The following is a 21,723-nucleotide window of genomic DNA, read 5'->3' on the forward strand; positions in this document are numbered from 1 at the left end:
CGACCCGATCCAAACACACAGAACGCGGAAGCACATCCGATCGTTTACAAATCAACCGGAATCCCTCGCGGACTCGGACAGATTACTTTACCCGGTAAGCCTGATTCACGTACGACCTTTTTTGACAGACGAATTCTGTCAATTACAGACCTGCAACCTAACGCTTGCTGTTTTCCGTTCGTTTACAGATAACTTTCTCACATCAGCGCGACTACATTTTTCGCCTGAACAGGTTTGACAAGCACGATTTCATGAGCACTTTTTAACGTGGCCAACTCCGCCTTTCCTTAGACACTCCCAATTTCCCGCACTTTCGGAGTATAGACTAACGAGCACCCCCATTCTCGCAACATTAGCATAAATGTTAGACCTCGAACTCTGATTTTCTACCCCCGTTGCATGTGGCAATATGTTGAATATGTTGAATATTGACTTAACCTGAACACATGTTTATGTTTAAAATACCTGCTTTTTGAAACTGTACTTTATTGTTAACATTCTAGGATTACACAGGGCCCCCGAAGAAGGGCATAGCCCGAAATGCATTGGGCCAATGATTTGAATACGTGTATACAATGAGAAGAATCATGAAAATGCACAAGTAAAGAAAAAGATTGAAACTAATTCACACGTTTCTTGAACTTATTTTGAACTTATTTGAACTTTTTGGGATTTTGAGTGCTCTGGGGAGACACTTTTCTTGACAGAACAGTGCATTAGATATTTTAAGTTTGTGCCATGATATCAAAGGAGTTTGTGCACTTCAAAAGACCGTAAGATCACAGGTTCCCATGAACCCCATCCCCTGGGGCCCGGGCACCATGTTGAAGGGGAAGGGGACATGCGCCCCCTCCCCAAGCAGATTTTGGCCCCAGGGACCCCATCCCCCAGGGCCCAGCAGTATGTTCAAGGGAGCGGGGGCATACGGGCCCCCTCCTGAAGCAGATTTTGGCCCCTGAGACCCAGTCCCCAGGACCCAGCAGCATTTTAAAGGGGGTGGGTGTCATGCCGACCCCCTCCCAAGATCAAGTTTAGCCTAAGAGACCCCAGCCTCCGGGGCCCGGGTAAACAAAGGGTGGGTGCCCTGATAGCCCCCCAGGACACCCACCACACGGTCGTTGGGGGGCTGCGAGGGACCCCAAGGCTCCTGCGGGACCAGCTGGCTTCCCTCATCCACCGGGAGCAGGGAGCTAATAATGCTGCTTCCTGCGTCCGGGAGTCATTTTTAGGTCTGTTTCCTGCCAGCATCACTGCAGGAAGGGAAACAGATCTAAAGTTAGTGCCCAGAAAGCAGGAGCTTCTTTTAAAGTCTTTCCCGCTGGAAGCAGACATGGTGATTGCCTACTGCTGTGGGCAGGGTAACCTCTATGTCCTTGGGTTGGGCAACCCAGGACATAGCTGGTGAGCTGCCCCAGTGTTAGGCTCACTGAGACCTCTTGAGGCTAAGGAGGGAGGCCATGCAGTCTCCCTTCCCATAGAAACTATACTATGCACCAAGGTTGGGCTCACCAGGCATCTTGAGGCACAGGGAGGGAAGCTGCATATTACCCCTCCCCATAAATAATAAGATCAGCCACTGGAGTGGGATCCCTGGGACCTCTAATGGCTCAAAGAGAGGGGCTACGCACCCCCCCTACCTATACAAATTGTTTTTGGCCCAATGGGTGGGCTCTCTGGGGCCTCTGGAGGCTCGGGAGGGGGCCACACAGCCCCCCTCCCATTTATAAACACAGCCGCTGGGTTATAATAAATAAATGTGGACTACCTGCCATTTTTTTTCAGTCCTGCCTAGGGAGTTCCTAAGTCACCTAGTCCTGTAATAACTGCCAGCAACATTTTACTCATGTTACTGACATGTTACTGACAGCCAATCAGAGTGCTCAAATTCATAGGAGTCTAACTCCCACTTGAGTGCGATGGCCCAAGGGAAATAAAGATCCCTGGGACAGTCAGAACTCTCTATTTTTCAACTGGCATTCCCGTGCTAATCTAATGCTAATCTATGAGACTCTCACAAGCCTAACTGTCCAAATTTCTAAGGGACCGATTCACAGAACTAATCTGAGAGAAAATCCAAAATTTACCACTTCTAGTATTCACAGAATGTACTTAGGACTCCTAACTTTACGTCCTCACTCGGGCCGAAATTTCCGCATCCTGAGCAGATTTTCCGCACCCGGAGCGGAAATCCTGCAATTGTGCCAGAATTTCCTCACTCAGGCCGGAATCTCTGCTTCCAGGCCGGAATGCCCACAATCTGATGTTAATTGACTATATAGGATGCATGGTTGGGATGGTAGGCACTTGGACCGGTAATTAGCATTGAGGAAAATGCTCAACCTCCCGGAAGTCCGGCACAAATGCGGGATTTCCGTTCCAGGTGCAGAAAGTCCACTCCGGGTGCAGAAATGCCGGCCCGAGTGCAGATGTAAAGTTAGTAGTTGTAAGTGCATTCTGTGAATACCATAATTAGTAAGTTTTGGATTTTGTCTCAGATTAGTTCTGTGAATCAGCCCCTATATTTTTTTACCCTCATCAGGATTTTACGTTTTAGAAACCCCCTTATTTCTATCCCCCTGCTTGACAGATTACCCATAAACTTTTTAGAAAGGAGGTGAGGTGGATGAACTTTCGTTTTGGAAAGTTTTGTGAAGATTAGTCAAACGGGGCTAAAGTTATTAGCAAACCCAAAAATGATCCTTCTATGGATCTCGCCACTAGTTAATATATGTATATATGTATATAGTGGCGGGTATATGAGTGCCTGTATGGATGATTCAGTGGGTGCGTGTCTGACTGTATATGTGAGTGATTAGGTGTCTCAGTGAGTGTATGGGTGACTGACTAGGTTGTCTGAATGTTTGTATCAGTCTGTCAGATGGTGTCTAAGTGGCTGTATGAGTTGGTGAGTGGGTACTTAAGTGGCTGTATGGGTGATTTATTGGTTGTCTGAGTTCCTGTATGAGTGTCTGTGTGGGTGGGTGAGAGGGTGTGTGACTGCCTGCATGGATGAGTAATTCAGTGGCTGTATGGGTTAGTGAGTGCATAAGTCAGGGGATATATAGGTGACTTAGTGTGTGTATGGCTGTGTCGGTGAGTGAATTAATGTGTCAGTGGTATATGGGTAATTGGATATGTGAAAGGCAGTATAGGTGAGTGTTGGAGTATATGAGTGACTGTATTTGTGAGTGAAGGATTGTGATAGGGGCTGTATGGGTGAGTGTGTGCTTGTGTAGGTGAGTGTATAGGTGAGTGAGTATGTGTTAGTATCTATATTAATAAGTGAGTGTGTGTATGTATAACTGTATAGGTGAATACATGGCTGTGTAATTAGCTCTATGAGTGATTAACAGGGTGTTAGTTGCTGTATGGGTGAATGAGTGGATGTGTCTATGGCTGTATTAGTGAGTGAGTTGGTGTATGAGTGGTTGCATGGGTATCTGAGTGGATGTGTGTGTAGACCTATGAATCAGTGACTGCGTGTGTAAGTTCTGGTATGGGTGTGTCAATGGTTTAGAGAACAGTAGTGTGGAACTTGGGGTGGGTGTATGAAAATTTATATGGGGGTGCAAGTGGGTACATCAGGGATTCTATGGATGATGTCATCAGTGATGTCGTTTGAGATGTCATGAGTGATCTCATCAGTGATGTCAGTGACCATGTCATGAGTGAGGTCAATTAATCAATCAATCAAAATAAGCTTTATTCGATTGTGAGAAAACAATCATAAAAGCACAATAAAATGCTAATTTCAGGAGCAATTCATATTTAAAATGAGTTCATAGCAGTTCAATTACTCGTAATTTATACAAATTTCCATAAAATAAAACTTCACTAAAAGTATCAGAACCCCCTTTTGCTAAAAAGATACAAGCTAATACAGATTCAAATCATTTAAGAAATACATTCAGAAAACGATAATGAGTTTAAAAAAAGAATTAATACCTGTATCACATATCACCGGTCAGCATCCACCCCCCTCTGTTCCTTACTATCCCAATTCATTATTTTCCTAATTCGGAGCACTCTTTTAATGTATAGAGCAATCCTCCAGGCAATATGTGTATTTTCTAGGCATTGCAAGCGAATTAGCACTATGCTACACTGTCTTAAACAATACGCTTTTAAAACAGGTACAAGTAAAGCTTTTCTTTGTGTCACATAAAATTTACAGAAGAACATTATGTGTAGTGTTGTCTGAGTTGATTGGGAGTCACATGGACAAGCTGATAAATTATGCGACCAGTCATTCATTGTAGGAAATGACAATAGTATGTGAATGGATCCTAACCTAAATCTAAAAAGCAATATTCTGTCAAACCCACTAGAAATAAAGGACAGGTTTCAGCACACAGGGTTTCGAAAGTTCACCTATTGCTCTCTATTCAACTAGGTGCGCAAGACCCCTATATTTTAACTCCTTTCTAGAGATACCAAACATTGAGCTGGGGTTTGAGTAAAACTCTGAGTTGCCTAATAGTGATAAAAATACTCCGCATACTTCATCCAGGGGATCATATTAACCCCATCAAGCATTACATCCAACATAATAGTTCTATTCAGTACAGTCTGCTCCTTTGTCCATCTCCTGTGCCAGAGGAGTATGGGTTATAATTGAATAAGATCCGATACGTAATCAAGACCCAATTCCTCATGGCAGGCAAAGGTAGACGTCCACCAATTGTATCTGAAGTGTGTTCATGAACCCCCATACCTCTGCTCCATACATGGCCACTGAGAGACATTTTGCCTTCTAAATTGGTATAATCTCTCCAGGTGGCTTACGCTCCAGTTTCTACAAAAAGTAGTAAGTGTGCTAGTGGTCCTCTTAAATGCAAGTTTTTTCTCAGTTATGGTTTTTGTCCAGATGTCGTCAACATTAAATAAGATACCCAAATATGAAAAACTTGACGTTTGGGATACCTTATTGCCTTCCAAAAAAGTTCCCCTTCCCTGGCCTCTATATTTCTTATTTCCACACTTCATGATAAAGGTTTTAGAAACATTAATATATAAGCCCAGGTCCTTCATAAAAACATTAAAACTGCCTAAAACCCTTTGCAGACCATTTTGCATGAGTGCCATCAGGACTGCGTCATCCGCATACAATAAGGTAGGTATCAGACGGCCTTCTACTCGTGGGAAGTCTTGACCGCTCTTAAACAGCTCATCTCCTAGGGCATTTATATACAAGTTAAAAGGAGGGGGGCCAGGACACAACCCTACCTGACCCCCCGCCTGACGGCAAAAGCTCTAGAGCACTCGCCTCCCTTGCCATATCGGACCCTAGCAGCCACCTCACTATATAATTGTTGGAAAAAGGCTACTATATTAGGGTCCACACCCAGCGAGACCAAAATCTCCCATAATGTGCAATGTCTCACTGAGTCGAACGCCGCCGTTAAATCAACAAAGGTCACAAACAGACGGCCCTTCTTTGCTCCTACGTACTTCCCCATTAACATAGACAGATTTAGGCTTTGCTCAACAGTGCCTAGCCCCTCTCTAAAGACATATTGTAAATCCGAGAGGGTGCCGGCGTCTTCTGCTCACATTTCGAGCCGTTCTAAAAGAATCCGACCTATGACTTTCACCATAGAGTCAAGAAGGGAGATGGGTCTATAACACCTAGGACTAGATCTTTCCCCCTTCTTGAACATTGGATTTATTGTAGATTCTGCCCAGGGCCCTGGGAATGTGGAACTTAAACGTGCGTTGATTACCTGAGTCATTAAAGGGCCCCACAATTGCACGTTATGTTTAAACAGGTCAACTGGGACGCCATCAGGTCCTGGAGCCTTGCCACCTTGGCCCCATACCAGGCCCTTTTCCACTTCCTCCAGCGTTACCTGCATAGGAATCACCGTGTTTACAGCTTGAGGAGTAATGATATGGCTCCTCAGAAGGGCCCCTTGCGAATTATAATTATAAACTTTAGAGAAGAAGTTAACCCAGTGCTCTTCTGAAATTGCAATTTCAATTGGTCCACAGTCAGAAAGGGTGCTCTAACTGCTATCCAGAAGGCCACATTATTTTTCTGCATCGCAGCGGAATGAAGTGCTTCCCAGCAACCGCGGCCCGTGGAGGGAGTTCCATGGGGAAGGCAGGCGGGGTGGGGGAGGGGCAGGGTGGGGGGTGGTAAACACCGGAATATGGATGATTGCACGTAAATAAACAATTAAATTAATAAAACTCATTTCGTAGCACGCCCTATTTTGCGATGCAGGGTGCGCAACGAAATTCAGTGTTTTATTCCGAGCGAGTTCCTTGACGGCCCCACAAATTTTTCCCATTGTAATAGGAGTGCTGAGGGCCTCCTGATCATCCACGAGCACCCTGGGTAATGTTGACTGGTGCAAAAATTAGGCTAAATTAGCAGAGTCAGGAGGTGGCAGGGCAGTGTGTTAGATAGTGTAGAATTCTCCAAATTGTGTGTTAATCTCCAGTTGTGTCATGAATGTGTCCTTGTTTGGTGTATTTATCTATAAGAATAGATGTGGATGACGGGTCTGGCTGGATTAAACGAGCTAAGAGTGTATCTGACTTATCAGCATCAGTATGTATTCTCTAGATATATGACCTGTAATAAATTACTTGGAGACATTCAAGGAGTTCAGCGTAGGTCATTCTGGCATTCTGTAATTTAGTTGCGGATTTGACATTCTCTCCCACTGCCTATTCTAGTTGTCCCGAACTGTTCTCTTGTTGTTTGAGCTCCGAAATGACTTCTCCCCTAGCTCCCACCCCACGGCGTTAATAGATTTTCCTCATATCACCACCTTGAAGGCCTCACACTCCACCAGTGGAGAAGAGGCTATACTGGAGTTTTCGTGAAAGTACGTATCAATGGTAGTTGCAAGTGTCTCTCTAACTATCGCATCCTCTAAAGCAGTGGCTGCAGGTGGCAGGTGGGGATCAGGGCTGGCACCCGTCCCCATCATAATGTTATTTCTAGTGGATTATGATCAGATATTGTTTTCCCTAAGTATGTGGCAAGTGTAATGCTGTTCGAAGGTGGGAAGGGCAGAGGAATCTATCAAGGCAGGAGTTGAGTGTACCTGGGTGAGAATAATATGAGTATGTTCTCATCTCTATATTACGGCTGCTCCATACATCCAAGAGACCCCAACCTTCCACCCACTGCTGCAATGCTTTAGCCTGTTTCACTGAACCAGTACCAGACAAGAGGAGATGTGAGCGATCCAAAGTTGTATCTAGGACTGCATTGAAATCCTCACCCAAAGCTCATCGGTATGGAGTCCAATCCACCAGCACCGAAGACAAGTGGGACATGAAGATATCTTGTTCAGTATTGGGCACATATAGACACCCAAACACATTCTGTGCACCATCCAACTTCCCGTTAGCAGCACTTACCGTCCCTGTGTATCGATCCTGGTATCTAAAACCGCAAATGGGACACCGCCAGCCCAGAGCCATATCGCAGCTCCTCGTGCAAAAGGGAATAGGATATATTTATTTATTTATTCATTTAGAGATTTATAGAGCGCCTGGTGACCCGAAGGCATCCCCGCGCTATAGTTGACCCCTCCATTTCTTACCTAGCTTCTGGGCTTCAGAAGCGGTTTGTTTGGTTTGTTGTAAGTAGGTAATCTGTGCATGTCACCTGTGCAATTGTACCAATATCCTATGTCGTTTATGCACAGAGCCCATGCTCGCACATTCCAAGTGATAATGTTATTAGCAATTATTACAGTAGGCATTTCGCTCATAAGGAAAAAAAACTATTAATGACTTTTTTCACAACACATTGCCCCCAGTATATAAGTTAGCTGACTGTGTCAAACAATTAAATACATTCCCCTAATACTCGGTCCAGCAATGTTCTGTCATTCGACCAAACTGTAAAAAAGAATAGCCTTTTAACCATTGAACCCATGTGCCTTCACTAACGGGCCACGCGGTTCCAAACCTATTGGGTATTCTGTAAATACATAGTGGGATCATGTCACTTGTTATGGGTCATCCAGACCGGGACCCCCAATATTGTATATGAATATAAAACATATCAACAAGAATGATGAAAAACAGATAATCATTCAATGCATACCCCACATATCATCATACTATAATCTGTGTGTGGCCCAGAAGAATCTTGTAAACATGCACCGCCAAACCATTACCTGCAGACTAGGACACGCGTTCTTGTATAGGAATCACAATTCTCAACCCAGCAGATCATTTACCATCTGCGGGGTAATCAAAGGGAACAATGCCATGCTGCCAGTGGAGTCGGAACCTGAGACACTGCCCTGTGATGAACTAGAACTGGTGGGCATTTTGGTGGCTTACAAAGTGGTTGTTGAACAAATCACTGCCAGCTGGCCCTCCAGAGCCTGCTGTGGGGATGTTACCCCTGAAATGTCTCGGGTGGTCACATCCCACTGCTGCAGTTGAGGAGATCGTTGAGCCTTAGGCGGTGAGAGAATCCAGGAAATGCTGCTCCAGCCACTCCCATGCTGTTCCTGGAGTACAAAAAAAGGTTAGCTGATAACGAATCACCTTGAATTTGGCTAGGAACAACAGTGCATACGTGAGACCAGCTGTGCGCAAGTGCCGTCTCACTTCTTGAAAGGAGGAACGTCTAAGCTGGACTGCTTAGGTATAGTTCGGATCAAAGAGATCCTTGTATTTTCCATGATGATGGGTGCTTTTTCACAAGCAGCTTGCAGTGGGGTGTCCCAGTCCTTCGAGTTAGGATTCCTGGCCACAATTGGGTCTTGACGGTGCCCCCAGTACAGGTTTCCTTGTAGGGACATTGTGCGCTCTCCCGACTGTAAACAGATTGGACAAGCCCATCAGAGCCACTACAGTCCGGAGCCAGTCCTGTATATACTGAGTGGGATGGGGACCCTCTGGGCCTTCTTGTTTGCCCACAATCCAGACAATATTTCTTCAGACCCTCCCTTCCGCATCTTCCGGGCATTCTTGGAACTGATCTACCTGCAGGCGTAGCTGGGAAATTTGCCCAGTGTGTTCTGCTTGGCATGGCGACAAAGTGAAGAGTGTGATCTCATTTGTTTTGGCTGATAGGGTCAGCCAACTTGGTTGGTTGTCCTTAAGGAAGCTTATGCCTGTTGATGAAGGTAAGGCCTAGCTTGTCAGCTGGCAGCGGGCTCCACCCTCTTAACACTCCATGACAGTGCTCTTTATATGATAAGAATGCTTCATCAAGGTTTCTGGACTGCCCATGCTTCCAATCGTTTCCGGGCAATCAGTGAAGAGAGTGCCACAGTGAATTGCTGGGCCACATGGGCTCTCATGCTGACACTGTAACCCCCATAAATGGCCCCAGCAGCTATCCCCAGTGGCCCCGGGTTTCAATATTTGCCCCCTCTCACCTCTTGTATTGCTGTTTTAATTGAAGCTGGAAAGGCCCAACCCCCGCAGGCGCAGCAGTTTGGCAGACGGGCCAGAGACTGCGTCTGGTCTGGTGTGGTCTGTGTACTAGACACACCCATGCCTCGCTTCTCACTGGTGGTAGCAAGCAATTCAGGCACCCCTTGAGGGGACCAATTGTCAATGTGTTGGGGTAATACACAGCTGGGGAGCCCCTGCTGTGGAGACACCCGGCCTCCTACCCCATCTACAGGCCAAGGGTACACGCTGTCCAGGCTACCATCTTCACTTTGCATCGGGGGCGGACAAAATGGGTGTTCCAGGCCATTCACAGTGCATTGAACACAGGCAGACGTTTACTGGCTTATTTAGGTCATCTGAGTGGTGAATTCGGAGCACGATGCTGCTTCCAGGGAGCTTATTTAATTGGATAATGGGGCCAGGGAGCCTCTGAGCGATACATCCGCCATCTTGGGCAGTTGGCCACACCCCCATCCACATTCTCTGTTAAGTGTCCAGGCTACCTACATTCCCTGTTATAGTGGATCCAGAAAAAAAGCATTCTAATCATATTTGTTTCATAAAACTGAATACCTTTTTCACAGTGCAGAAAATTATATACTGGCGTTTAGATCCACTAGTTGGCATGTTTAAGCAAGTTTGTCACATATGAAGAGCAGAAGAGAAGCCTTCCCCCTCAAACAATAGAGGATGCTGCCATCACTTGATAGTCTACCCTGCTGCTCCTTCTTCTACAATCCTTATTGGAAATTCCACCCCAAAATACACCCATTTCTCTGAACAGTTTAATCATGGACACGTCCTGGAGTATTGTCACCACTTGTCTCTTCACAAACATTTCCCCTGTATTTGTGTGCCACAAACAGGTAGAAAAACACACCTCATTGACTATTACATCCTCCTATACCCTACTACGAGCAGCCCTGTTGTAATATATAATAGGAGGAGTTAACATCCAATCGAAGAGAGATAATGAGAGGCCTGGAATATTAAGCATCATTGATGTAACAATGCACACAGATTGTGGAGTAAAAGTAATAAAGACCTAAATTATAGTACCCACACTCAGTTAATATTAACCTGCTTATAGCAAGAGTGGAACAATATTTCCATATGATATTTTCTTACATCAAGACATCTGGAGGGGTTACAGCAGAAACAATTGTCAACTTTAACATGAGCATGACAACTTTGTGAATACAGTTTGACATACACTAGATTATCAATGTCAAAGACAATGTGGACAGAATGATAACAGCTTGTATTGTTGCTACATTCGTACTGGGATCTTTGCAGAGGAAACTATGATGAGCTTACCAGAGACTTCCCGGATTGAGTAGAAGAAGAACCTTTTCACATGGTCTCCACCAGCTCAAACTTTGTTGAGCATCCTTGTTGCCTGAGTCCTTCCAGCTGTTCAGTGCTTGTGGTGATGGAGAAGATTATTAAGTGAGTCAGTGGCTGGGCTTCAGATATCTATGGAGCTTGCAAGATGTCGAATTTGGGTTTATTATTCATTGTCAAATGATAGTCATGAACTCCTGGACAGTAATGAAAACACACCTTACAAATAGCCCTTTCCATGACGGTGGTCTGTCCATTGGAGGATGTCTGAGTTTCCTGATTCAAGATGACGCAGAGTCTTTTTTTGTAATGTTAGTTCCTGTTTATCAAAAAATATGTAAAGGAGAAAATCAAGGCTGGATTATGTGTTGCAACACAATTAGTTCCCCAGTGTTTTTGTAATGAACTTCACATCTTGTTAGTATGTTTGGCTCTGATTTTGCTTCCAGCAGATTTCATTGGGTTTCTCCTGGGTTTGTCTCTTAGCATAGCCTGACTGCTTTCTTCTTCCTGATGTCAGAAAAGTTTGGTGCCTTGCTTATTTTCTTCTTGCTTATTTTCTTCAGCAGTCTGCTTATCATCAATGACGAATAAGAAAATCGCTATTTTCTTCTCCTTTGTGGGTTTTTCTTCTAACTGTGACCATCTTAGACAGACACTTGTCTTGTTTCATGTATAATAATCTGTGCATGGTAGCACTGTGGCTACTGTGGCTACTTTGAGGGGCTCGCACTTTCATTGGGCAATGTAGCAGGGCACTCAACAGACCTTCTCAGCGTCTAGTACTTGACAACAGTATGATATAGTTCCTTTCCAAACAACATTCTCCAACATCACTTGGATTATGATGCTCATTCTTTACACTGTGGCATATCTTGGAATGTACACTGTGAAGAGTGATTCGTGATTGAGTCCAATCACAGAGCTCCCAGCAAACGAATGCTATTTAAAGTCAAGCAATCAAAGGCCGAAGCTAAAAGGGTAGGTCTGCCAAACAGGCCACTCTTCACCCCAAGCGAGCCTCAAACCCACATCAAATTTCATTTTTGACCAATTTGAAATTGATAGCAAGTGTCATAAGCGTCTCAATCATTTTTCATTTTCTGTATTTTCCAACTGAACTCTTTAGGTCTACTAAATTTAAGGGACAGGTCAGCGGGAAATTGTTACTCTCAATAGGCAATGTCATGTAGAACTGGCTAGGAGTCTTCTGGACTTTGATGATTAGCTGAATGGCCTGTTCATTAGACCTTTCCTTAGGTAGTTGTGTTTACTGATACCTTTTGCCTTCCCCAGGCCCACAAGTAGAGCCCCCTACATGAGGGAATACACTTAACATTACTTTTCATGCAATAAAGGTGTTTTCCGATAGTTCTTACCATGGCCCTTTTCAATGTTACCATAATCCAAGATCCTTCGTTAAGCTTCTCTTGAATTCCTCCGTCACAACTTAACACTTGGTAACACCTCTTCCATCTCTTCTATTTCATTATTTTCACCTTTTAAACACATTTTTAGTTATGAATGTATGATCTTGCAATTGCACAACACCTAGGAATTGTTGCCGGTATTAATCCTTTCTTCATGAATGTCTCCAAAAGTGGGCAATGGTCTGTTTGGAGAACAAAATTATGTCTCTCTTCACAAAACTCCTGAATGTCTGCTGGCTCATGCAAGAACTAGCGCATTTTCGATGAAGAATGAGTATTTCACTTAAGTTCTGTCTAAAGCGCTATAAACATATGCAATGTTATTTTCTTTACCATGAACCATTTATACCAGTACTGCCACCATCAAACAGTACCGGCATCAGTAATTTGATAGCAGGGATGTTATGAACCTACTCTATACAATTTTACCTCCTTGGCCACATGGAAATCCTTTCTATGCTCCTCATTCTTTATGTAGTCCACAACTTTCTTCAGCAGTTTGTTCATTTCTACCATTTCATTATGAAGGCTTTGGGCCAATTTAACTAGAATTCTGCTATCGCTACAGAGTATAACAATACTTTCTGTTTTGAGATGCTGTGGCTCCTTGTCACACCAACTACATTTTGTCTCATCTCAATCCTACTACACTTGTATCTCAGATAATGTATAATCTTGCAACTAAAGATACATTTATCTTCTCTGTGAGCAAGTCACCCTCTCTTGCAAAATCTTAAATCCCTGTTCCAGACACATTTCGTGCTCTTTCATCAGCCTCCTAAACACTAGTACAGCTTTGTGAAATATCTGCACCGCCTGCTAGACCTTCAAGTAAGTTCTTTTCAATGCAATGGAATACTGAGTTAGCAGATGACTGGAAAAAGGCTTCTGTGGAAACTGCAGGTATTAAATGGCATTAGACTCCAGATCCCCACATGCAATCTGTCTAGAACCTGTTTCTGCTCATTTGAGGTTGTGTGGTTTAGGCTTTAGACTCTTTCATGAGTACACTCATATCCATTTTCGGAAGGTGACACTTATCCACCACTACCAACTTGTTCAACATCGTCATATGTAAGTACAAACTTATCTCACAACTCGTTGTCGTGGGAAGCACCAATCGAAGCAATCATTCTGTTGCTATCAATGGCTCAATCACATGTTAATTGTAGTGCATTCTCAATGCTTCCACGGCAGGCCATCTCACAAATATGGAGATGCTCCTCACATTGCAGGCAAGGGGGACTGCACTGTCCTTTAGCCTAATGTGGTGCATACATCCTTCAGTCAATCTAGTGAGGTTTTTAAAACCTCTGAATACAACATCATGAAACACACATCATTTCTCATGACAGTTGGATTGCATCCAAGGAACTACACTGAGAGACAACTGAGTCTTTAGTTCCCTCATGGAAGCATAAACAAAAAGTAGACATGAACTTGTCCTGGCCAAGTGTAGTAGAATGCTGGTGTAAGCATGCATGTGTAGATTTGGAACCCCCTCCCAATCCATATACAGGTTTGCTTATGATAGAACAGAGATACCGATGCATGTGTCTGCAGTGAAGGTCCTGCATTGGAGGGTGCCATCTGTTATCAAAGATCTTCCTAGCTTGAGCCCCGCGGACAATGTGTCTGTCAGTGTAACACCCTCCAACACATCAGAAATACTTTAAAGATCCAGTGGCATAGAAATAAATGTCACCGTAAAGGGAGGCAATAAATCATGGATAGAGTACATAAAACAAAATAGAAATAGCATGGCCATGACAGAGGCCAGAGGGAAGAATTGACCACCCTACCCAGACATTATTCCATTTACTCATATTAACTGCTAGGGAGAACCGTAGAACCATAGAGAATGTGAATAGGCTGTTGGGTGCATACTTATAGTATCTCTCTCCAAGAGACAATTTTAACTTTAGGTATAATGTGACGTAAATGGATCCTCTTCACCTTACAGCCTGAGAAGGATCACACTACAACAACTAGCTGGTTAAATCTTTAATTCATGTCAATACTTTCTCCAGTCGATATGAGCAATGCCCTTCTTCTGAGTCCAGCCGGCTCATAGATTTGTTTCATGACTCTGCTGCACCCCGTGACATCATGGTTCACAAGACTGCCCCTAGTACTCATTTGCACCACATTCACATTCACACTCACAAATCCTCAAGGATATGACATGACACTGTCTACCGATATTATTAAAAACAACTTTCTATAAAATGTCCATCATTTCTCTCACTCTTTCTGTGGTCCTGCCCCATTATTTCACCATCGTAAGATCACCAAATACAATCACTTTGCATTACGCTGCATGCAACCCTAGTTGCAAATTTACAAACCACAGCTACAGTTGTTTTTTATCGAGCATAGTGGCGTTCAATTCCACTAATAAGAATTTGCCAGCAAATTTTTTACACTAAGTACTGACTTCGCGACATGCAATCATCTGCAAATCTCATGTTCACGCTCTGAGTTTGCTTTATCAGTTGCGTGTAGAGCTATGCAAATAATAATAGTTATGATTTAATACCTGTATTAACCCCTAAAGTTGGTGTTTTTGCTTTAGCCCTTCTAAAGATGCTTTCTACCTAAAGTATTTCATATGAGTGGAATAGCTTTTTCGACCTTGCCTACTTTTTATTCCCTTCTTTTGAACATTTAAATGATAAGTAATGACGGCAATGAGCTGTATATACACAGTAGTATGTGAACTGTGTATTTATGTAATTCTGTTGTTAAATTCACTGAATACTTGGACTGACAATGTTATTTTTGCATCTGGCATGGGTTCAGTGATGTGCGCTGTTTGCTAAAGAAATTGAACACATACTTTTGTGTTTTACTTGCACCTATGCTGACCACATACATTTCTTTCGCTGAAAAGTTAGCACAAGCAAAAATTTATTTCGGGAACAGTAAAACCATGTGTGAATGCGTGCACTGTACCAGCAACATTAAAGGCACACCTTCGCGAAAATCGACATTCCTCGCTGAAAGAAAGATATGTGAGATACTTTAGGGGCTTATTACAAGTATGGCAGTTCGCGGTGGCGGACCGATCACCACCACCACGATGATTCTGCCCACCATATTATGAGTAAGGCGGTGGGACCTTCACAAGAGTGCCGCCTCCTCCAGGATTAAGGCAACCGCTGTGGCGACGGTCTGTAAATGGCCTGAATATGCTGGTGGTGGCAATGCCGGCACGCTGAGCATTTTACAACCTGAATAGCCACTGCCCTATTCATGACAGGGATACCCCAATTAAGAGGGTGGCAGACATGCAGGTAAGGGGGCACTAACCGGGCCCCCAGCTGAATCTGGGTCCTGGTGGTATGTGCGGGGGATACATGTTTTGTCCACCCCGCAAATGCACCCTAGTTCCTGCATTATGTGGCATGCACGACATGGTGCATGCCACACTGTGCAGGAACGTGCAGATAGCTGTCTCATGTGGCACATGCAAACCCTATAATTTTCACTACAGTTACGCATGTTGAATAATACAAGCAATGACTCAACTTTGTCGACTACAAATCACAACTTTCTAAATATAGGTCGATTTCGTCAGCATGACTGATATGACCTTCAGGAATCTGCCAGGCTATTAGTGCATTTGTGATTCCTAGCTTCCAATGTTTGCAACCAATCAATTAAAATTGTGATCTTAAACTCATATAAATTGCAAATCAGTGTCTTCATAAGTGTATTTTCACTCTTTATCCTACAGGGTGAAAGACTTCATCGGAAGGGATGAGTTCTTACAGAACCTGAAATACAGTGTGCAATCATCAAACCGACGATTGGTACTTGTTCATGGAGAAGCTGGATGTGGAAAAAGTGCTCTCATGGCAAAAGCAGCCATGTTGCTTCCTGATTGGATCTCTAGGTAAGACTAGGGCGAGGGCATTACCACCTCAATGTAGTGCTATAGAGGCTCAGTGCTGATGCATCTGTCTTCCTGATCCTGGACAATACCGTTTTGCTATTGACCTAGTGTCAACCAACACAGGACCTTGGAAAATTCTTTAAAAATGTATGGGATGACCTTACACATCATCGTTGGTGTCATGCTATATCATTCTTCTTCCCGCACTTGCCAAAGAATCTTCTAATAGAGGGCAAGCCCTCAATTGTATTGAGGGTGCTTACAGGAAGATGAGATGAAGGGTGCAGAGACAGAACACACCTAAAGAAATCGTGCTGAACTACCCAAAGAAACTCCATTCTTTAATAATCTGATGGTGAAGACAAGTTTAAAAATTGTTTGGGATGTAAATAGTTTATTGCTCATGCATACGACAGGTCAACATGTTTCAGCCCTATCCATGGCCTAGAAAGCTCAGAGGCTTCCTTCAGGACTGGGATCCCTATGTTTTCCTAGATTGAGATCCTGACTATCTGCATACACATCCAGCATTCACTCATTTGATGCCAAAGTACTGTTTCTGCTGATAAGCACAGTATTAGCTTTTTATATAGTGTTCGCACGGTCCTGAGCACATACAAAAAGGAAAATAAATTGTAAATGAAAATTAACGACGTATAGACAAAAAATTATAACAATAATAAAAGACACAAGGAACATACATCTACATAAAAGGTGAAAAGGTCTCCTTGAAGTAGCATTCTGTGGCAACTTTGTGTACACTGCAAACGTGTATATACATGTTCCACACATCATAATGCAGTGTTCACTGCAAGCCAGAAAGATTATCACATGTATAAGTGGATACACACCATGCATATACATCACTAGTCACCTTACTCTTATTTTGGGGTCTTCTATCCTAATGGATGAGTGAACAAGGGGAGCCTTGTAGTCACACACTTTTGAGGGAAGTGTGTGTTTCCTCCGTTAGTTGGTGAGAAAAGGTGCACTGGGAACGCAAACTATGGATAGGAACTTACTTCGTCAAAGGTCTCTCTCTGCGTCTCAAACCTATTTGGTGTTTCTTTCTCCTTCAGGCAAGGAGTGTTTCTCATCTACTCATAACTGCATCCTGGAACCGTATACCGGGCACTTCCAGGAATCATCATTGTGCGTCAGCCTGGGCTTTATGGGATTAGTAGTCACAAATGGTCTCCGGGTCGCGTAGCTGTCGTGGATCTATGTGCGGCTGCACAAAATACTCAAAAGGTCTCCCATTGATTAGGGGACTTCTCAGAATTTCATCTTTTTTATAAGATGAAGTAATTTGATGTATACAACTATTCGATGCAAGGTACGGATGCAAAGGGAAAGTCATGTGATATCCTGTATGGTTATCATGGGGAATGTAGTCACGGGTAGGCCTGCCATCATGCATGCAAAAATGGTTAGCCCTCCCTTTTCCCTCATTTCCCATGAATCCCTCCCCCCCCCATAATACGTGGAGTTATTATTGTGATATGAGGGCATTACCAGCCAGAAGGCAGAATGCCAATTTTACCACTGCTTCCAAATGGAAATAGAACTGTACTTGGTGCTTTGTAACGAGTATTACCAGGCACACGAGTATAACTCTTCTAAGAAGTTTAATTCTGGACCTGAGTCATAAATATGCTTCAGTGAGTTGTAGTGGCTTGCTTTTATCTTATTATGATTCAGAAAAGGGGGTGGTGATGAACAGAGTGTCTGAATTAAGCAGACCACTCTTACCCAGTCAAGAGATCAGGGCTTAATCCATCACCGTTATTTAGCTCACTGCATCACCCCAGTTCAGAACCTGGCTATATGCAAATTAGTCTGACCCCGTGCCTCATGGGAACAGGGCAGACCAAACTACCAAGCCAATTCTTCACTGGAAAGGAGACAAGCTTCCGGGGACCGGTTTCTGGCATTTCAGCCGTCGTCGGCCCGGCTTGCTTGAATCCTGGTGGTGCAGTGAGCAAGGGACTCATGTCTGAGTATACCCTGCCACACCTATAGTGGCCAAAAACGATTCAGAAAAGGGGGTGGTGATGAACAGAGTGTCTGAATTAAGCAGACCACTCTTACCCAGTCAAGAGATCAGGGCTTAATCCATCACTGTTATTTAGCTCACTGCATCACCCCAGTTCAGAACCTGGCTATATGCAAATTAGTCTGACCCCGTGCCTCATGGGAACAGGGCAGACCAAACTACCAAGCCAATTCTTCACTTGAAAGGAGACAAGCTTCCGGGGACCGGTTTCTGGGATTTCAGCCGTCGTCGGCCCGGCTTGCTTGAATCCTGGTGGTGCAGTGAGCAAGGTACTCATGTCTGAGTATACCCTGCCACACCTAAAGTGGGCAAAAACGATTCAGAAAAAGGGGTGGTGATGAACAGAGTGTCTGAATTAAGCAGACCACTCTTACCAAGTCAAGAGATCAGGGCTTAATCCATCACCGTTATTTAGCTCACTGCATCACCCCAGTTCAGAACCTGGCTATATGCAAATTAGTCTGACCCCGTGCCTCATGGGAACAGGGCAGACCAAACTACCAAGCCAATTCTTCACTGGAAAGGAGACAAGCTTCCGGGGACCGGTTTCTGGCATTTCAGCCGTCGTCGGCCCGGCTTGCTTGAATCCTGGTGGTGCAGTGAGCAAGGTACTCATGTCTGAGTATACCCTGCCACACCTATAGTGGCCAAAAACGATTCAGAAAAGGGGGTGGTGATGAACAGAGTGTCTGAATTAAGCAGACCACTCTTACCAAGTCAAGAGATCAGGGCTTAATCCATCACCGTTATTTAGCTCACTGCATCACCCCAGGTCAGAACCTGGCTATATGCAAATTAGTCTGACCCCGTGCCTCATGGGAACAGGGCAGACCAAACTACCAAGCCAATTCTTCACTGGAAAGGAGACAAGCTTCCGGGGACCGGTTTCTGGCATTTCAGCCGTCGTCGGCCCGGCTTGCTTGAATCCTGGTGGTGCAGTGAGCAAGGGACTCATGTCTGAGTATACCCTGCCACACCTATAGTGGCCAAAAACGATTCAGAAAAGGGGGTGGTGATGAACAGAGTGTCTGAATTAAGCAGACCAATCTTACCCAGTCAAGAGATCAGGGCTTAATCCATCACCGTTATTTAGCTCACTGCATCACCCCAGTTCAGAACCTGGCTATATGCAAATTAGTCTGACCCCGTGCCTCATTGGAACAGGGCAGACCAAACTACCAAGCCAATTCTTCACTGGAAAGGAAACAAGCTTCCGGGGACCGGTTTCTGGCATTTCAGCCATCGTTGGCCCGGCTTGCTTGAATCCTGGTGGTGCAGTGAGCAAGGGACTCATGTCTGAGTGTACCCTGCCACACCTATATCTTATGATGAACAACAAAAGAGTGACACTCAAGGTGCAATACAACTAAGAGCAAAATATATCAATTCCTTATAGCCCAAATCTAAAAAAGTGATTGGAGGGGAAACTGTGACAAAAGAGAACCCTCATGCACCAACAAAGTTGGTGACTGGCTTCATTATTGGGTTCAATTTTATCAAAAAGGGGCTAGTGAATGTGTCCTTTCTCTCTTGTTGTTTGCCTTGCTTTTATCTTACACAAAAAGTGACAGTTACCCTTACAAATGTAGGTGATAGGGTCAATTGCAAAAAACAAAATGGTGTACCCAATGTGACACTAAATCATCTTACACACTCTCCTATTCACTCCTCAACCATACACAAACTAATTTACTGAACCCATTTATATGTGGCAGTGTTTTATTTTATTACTGTAATGACCATATAAAAAAATTATTGGAACAATAGAAAGACTTAAAAACAATGTAATTACACTTTTTTTAAATCGGGCCTAGTCTTGTGCTTGTGTTCACCCTCAATTTTTAATATCGGTATATATCTAATTCATACATCAATATATATGGATAAAATGCACAAGATCATAAAAATCACATAAAAATATACATATTCACATCTGGCATATAGCCACCCAAATATAAAAACATATAGTTGTTGACGCAGCGTTTCAGTGGATGGGTGGCTGGCACTTGATAAACCACCTTCTTCAGGACTCTAACTTTGTGACAACATCATCTGCTTTATTGTTGTCCACAAAGTACACATTGATATCACATGCACCTTCTGGGCTGTGTTGCACTTCTTCCTTAGGAGGCTTTCTTTCCACCCTCAGAGTTCTTCCGTATTGCTTGAATATCCACTCTCAATATATTATTTAGAAAGGTCCTCTATTCATTTAAAATCCTTCCAGTGATACCGAAATTCTGGAGGACAATAGTATTTTTTCACTTCAATTCTTACACTAAATGTTCTTCTCTATTTTTGTAAAGAGCGACGTTATAGAATTTGCTAGCTCTTAGCTGTTCTGGTCCGCGTGATGGGGCGTTCTGTTTCCTTTTGCATGGGAGGATTTTAAATGAATAGAGTACCTCGTTCACTGCGTTCTTCTGAGAGGACCCTCGTGTCATGTTCCTTTTGTACAGCCGGGAGTGAGTAATAAAGACTTCTAATACTACAATTAACTCTATCAGGCTGAGGAATAATAAGATATTTGGGGCTCTGTGTTTACGAAAACAACTCCCTTGTGACTGTAGTCTGCAAATAGCGTTTCAAAACAGAGGTAAACATGTCAATATTACCACAAGGGATGTTCCTTTCATGAGACATCCACACTGCAAACATGAAGGTTCCAAGGAAGGTGCTTCTCAGAGTTGGCCTATTCTCCATGGATGACGTGGTCACCATGTCTCCAACCTACAAACATAAACACAATAACAGATACATGGGCATTGCATCAAGCTGCTTTGAAGCTGAAAAGCCTTGGTCCACTGCCTGGCTGTTATTAATGGAGCACCTTGATCTAGGCCTTTGTTCTAAAGCCTCAGATAAATGCTGCTTGTTTGTGATGTGAACACGGACTCCCTCTACCAAAGTGTATGGATAGAAGACGCGAGGTGGCTCGATTCGCCCTCTGCAGAGGCCAGCATGTAGCCTTAAGGACACAGTGTGAGCCACAGCAAAGCAAGCTCAAGTTTTTCACTCTTACATGGTCAACAGAATCAGTACCACTTAGTAGGGAGTGGTAACACATGGGGCCTCATCACTGAAGTTTTTCAGTGCGCCAAAAAACAAACACAAAGCAAGTATTGGCCAATAAGTCTGGGGTTGGCAAACTAGTACGATTTTTTTTTTGTTGCAAACATATACCACAAAAAATAAGTTATAAAAAGCAAACATGCAGCTAGCTGCCTAAATGTGGTGGCCATATTCTTGCAATAAAAAAATAGTATAATTGTAATAGAACAATACGCATGCTTTATTAGCAGGCAGGTGTACTTAGAACATGTTTAAACCTTTTTTAATGCATATCACAGGAAAATATTATACTTATTTTCACAAAGAAAAGGTAATATTGACTTTGTATTACTGTAACCGGAAGATAAAGTGCCCTCTTCACAAATATATTTTTGGCTATAAGCTTACGTTTATGGCTGAAAATTCCGAGAGTTGCACCTATCCAGGAATGTACACATTAACTCATGGCAGGTGAAAAAAATGTATTTACTACTGAGAAATTCTCCACCACACGTTGTAAGACTTGAAGTGTCTAGGGCAGAGTGTCTATCACTGACACCTTG

The 21,723-nt window shown here is 43.6% G+C and overlaps 1 protein-coding gene across 1 annotated transcript in view; it reads left to right on the forward strand.

The window, feature by feature from the left end:
- The window catches only part of LOC147668654 (uncharacterized), a 574,419-nt gene that overhangs the window by 227,654 nt on the left and 325,042 nt on the right, over positions 1 to 21,723 (forward strand). The window contains exon 13 of the mRNA XM_086948545.1: positions 15,895 to 16,053. Coding sequence (XP_086804671.1) covers positions 15,895 to 16,053 — 159 coding nt within the window. The remainder of the gene's footprint in view (positions 1 to 15,894; positions 16,054 to 21,723) is intronic.

The sequence above is a fragment of the Lissotriton vulgaris genome, unplaced genomic scaffold (assembly GCF_964263255.1).
Source record: "Lissotriton vulgaris unplaced genomic scaffold, aLisVul1.2 SCAFFOLD_518, whole genome shotgun sequence".
Lineage (NCBI taxonomy): Eukaryota > Metazoa > Chordata > Amphibia > Caudata > Salamandridae > Lissotriton > Lissotriton vulgaris.